The 2,885-nt window shown below is 51.3% G+C and overlaps 1 protein-coding gene across 1 annotated transcript in view; it reads left to right on the top strand.

The window, feature by feature from the left end:
- The window catches only part of psmd3 (proteasome 26S subunit, non-ATPase 3), a gene marked incomplete in the record, with an annotated part of 6,441 nt that extends 4,607 nt beyond the window's left edge, over nucleotides 1-1,834 (top strand). The window contains 6 exon segments of the mRNA XM_014331332.2: nucleotides 73-187; nucleotides 359-478; nucleotides 562-665; nucleotides 745-900; nucleotides 1,225-1,275; nucleotides 1,599-1,834. Of these exon segments, the coding sequence (XP_014186818.1) occupies nucleotides 73-187; nucleotides 359-478; nucleotides 562-665; nucleotides 745-900; nucleotides 1,225-1,275; nucleotides 1,599-1,676 (624 nt within the window).
- Between the last annotated feature and the right edge of the window lie 1,051 nt (nucleotides 1,835-2,885).

Raw genomic sequence — 2,885 nt, 5'->3', positions numbered from 1 at the left:
ACACACACACACACACGGTCAGGTATCGGTGTCTGGTATTGATCACTGAAGCATCGATCGGCTCCGGTTCAGGTCCACAAGCTGCTGATCGTGGTGGAGCTGCTGCTGGGAGAGATTCCCGACCGCCTGCAGTTCAGACAGCCGTCACTCAAACGCTCCCTGATGCCCTACTTCCTGCTCACACAGGGTCAGTGTCACACACACACGCCTGATCATGTGACTCAGACCGTAGAGTTATGGCGCAACGATGGGTTCTGATTGGAGGAACAATGTTTGCTAACACAGTGGTGTACCTACCTTCAGATACTCGCAGCTTCCCATGAGCCTCTCTGTTCACTTCCTGTATCTGTGTGTGCAGCTGTGAGGACAGGTAACCTGGCCAAGTTTAACCAGGTGTTGGAGCAGTTTGGAGAGAAGTTTCAGGCCGACGGGACGTACACGCTCATCATCCGCCTGAGACACAACGTCATCAAGACCGGTGAGCCAATCGTACGCCGCCGTCACACAGCACGCTGCTCATCAGCCGCGCTCAGTGTGTTACTGATCTGTGTGTGTGCGCAGGTGTGCGTATGATCAGCCTCTCGTACTCTCGGATCTCCCTCGCCGACATCGCTCAGAAGCTGCAGCTCGACAGTCCTGAGGACGCCGAGTTCATCGTTGCCAAGGTAAACGGACGCGCTCAGCGCCGCCTTTTTAACGCTGACCTCGTGACCTCTGTGTGACCTCTGCGTGTTTGCGTCACAGGCGATCCGTGACGGCGTGATCGAGGCCAGCATCAACCACGAGAAAGGCTTCGTCCAGTCCAAGGAGACCATGGACATCTACGGGACCCGAGAGCCTCAGCTGGCGTTCCACCAGAGGATCTCCTTCTGCCTCGACATCCACAACATGTCGGTCAAGGTGAGCGCACCTGAACATACACACACCTCTCACACCCGAGGACTCAAGGTCAACACAAGAATGTGAAATCACAAAAGCTCCGCCCACAGACTGCTCTGCATCACCATAATGCTGCGAGCTCTGTCACTTCCTGTCGGCAGAGGTCTGACTGGAAGCCTTCTTGTCAAATCTGTGGAAGCAGCTTCTTCCTCCTGCTCCTCCTCAATCTGCTTTAATGTGAGGAGGAGGAGGTAGAGGAGCAGGACCCGGGGATCCGCTCGGTTACACGACCTCAGGTTTAAGAGTCGATCACCCTGATGCTAATCTCCCTCTGTCCTCCTGCAGGCCATGAGGTTTCCTCCCAAAGCGTACAACAAGGACCTGGAGTCTGCAGAGGTAACGCACACACACGCACACGCACACACACACACACACACACACACACACACACTCCTCGTGCCTATGGTACGACAACTTTTCTCCGTGCTCTTGGTACACTGCTCAGAAACACCTTGCCACGCGCGCGCACACACACAGCACGTGATGTCATGTCTTTAGTTGACCACATGGTGGCAGCGTGTGACTGTAGCTTACACAGAGACAAATCAGAATAAAATAATAAAGATGCACTTCCTGTCATCTGCATTCAATCTGTTTTTTGTGCGTGCGCGCGTGTGTGTGCGCGTATGTGTGCGTGTGTGTGTGTGTGGTGCGTTCAGGAGCGTCGGGAACGCGAGCAGCAGGATCTGGAGTTTGCTAAAGAAATGGCTGAAGATGACGATGACAGCTTCCCATGAGCCTCTCTGTTCACTTCCTCTGTGTGCGTGTGTGTGCGTGTGTGTGCTGATGTTACCACGTCAGTTATTACCCAGAATCCCCCTCTGCTCTTGTTTTCTCCCATGGCAGCGTTGCTGCTGTTTGTTTCTCTCTGATAAATAAATTTTTTTTGTTTACACGCCTGTTTGTTTGTTCGTTCTCTGGGTGATGATGTCAGTGATGAGGTTTCCAGGTTGACAGTGAGAGATGAACAGCAGCAGTGCACGCAGCTCTCAGAGCACAGAGTAACTGTGATGAGCTGTCTACAGTAATGCTAATGTTAGCCATGTGCTAACAGTCTGTTGGTGTCCGTGTGCTCCTACCGGAAGGGTTGTTAAAGCCAGGAGCCGTGACGAGGGAGGGCATTATGAAGCTGTGAGGCATAAATAATTAGAATAAATGAACAGGAGAAGTTAGCTGCTTTCCACATCTGTGCACAGCTGCCTTCCTGAACACCTGAGGCCCTCCTGATGATCGCTGCATGTGCGAGAGTCAGCGCAGTGATCATGGGAATAAAAGTGATTCTGAAAAAGGAACGATGTGAAAGATACTGTAGAGCTGAACAGCAGAGGTCTGCACACTGACACAGAACAACAGCACAAATTGGAAAAATGAACTGATTCAGTCAAAGGTGAAAGTGTGCAGGCAGTCACATGACCTCAGATGTAAAGGGTGGACAGACAGAGTCCATCTAATGTTCCAGTGAAGAAGTGAAGGTGGCTGACAGTCTGCAGACTGGACAAGTGGACACTGATGAGAGTTGGAAACGTTTGTCCCCTCTCTTGTCCCCCACACCTTACATTGTTTTTTTGACTCGAAATGTTAAAGTACTATAAATGTGTTACAGTGAGGTTTATATTTATTAGGTATGTGTGCTTTTGAAGCCAAATGCTGCAATTTTTCTGTAAAGCAAATTTACCTATGGGTATAAATAAAGTTGATGCAGTGGTGTAAACCACACCACTACTGGACTCTAGAGCAGTGTCAGCGTGTTCCCCGGACTGACCAATCACGCTTCTCCATCTGGCGATGGACGAGCGAGTCTGGGTTTGGCGGTTGCCGGGACAACGGTACTTGTCTGACTGCGCTGTGTAAAGTTTGGTAGAGGGGGGTTATGGTGTGGGGTGTTCTTCAGGAGTCTCCGTGCTTCAGCAGACCGAGACACTGCGGACACCTTCGTGTTCCCAGTA

Source organism: Haplochromis burtoni, unplaced genomic scaffold, assembly GCF_018398535.1.
Source record: "Haplochromis burtoni strain Fernald_Lab_line unplaced genomic scaffold, NCSU_Asbu1 Contig_2054, whole genome shotgun sequence".
Taxonomy (NCBI): domain Eukaryota; kingdom Metazoa; phylum Chordata; class Actinopteri; order Cichliformes; family Cichlidae; genus Haplochromis; species Haplochromis burtoni.
This window is presented reverse-complemented; position numbering and strand designations above follow the sequence as displayed.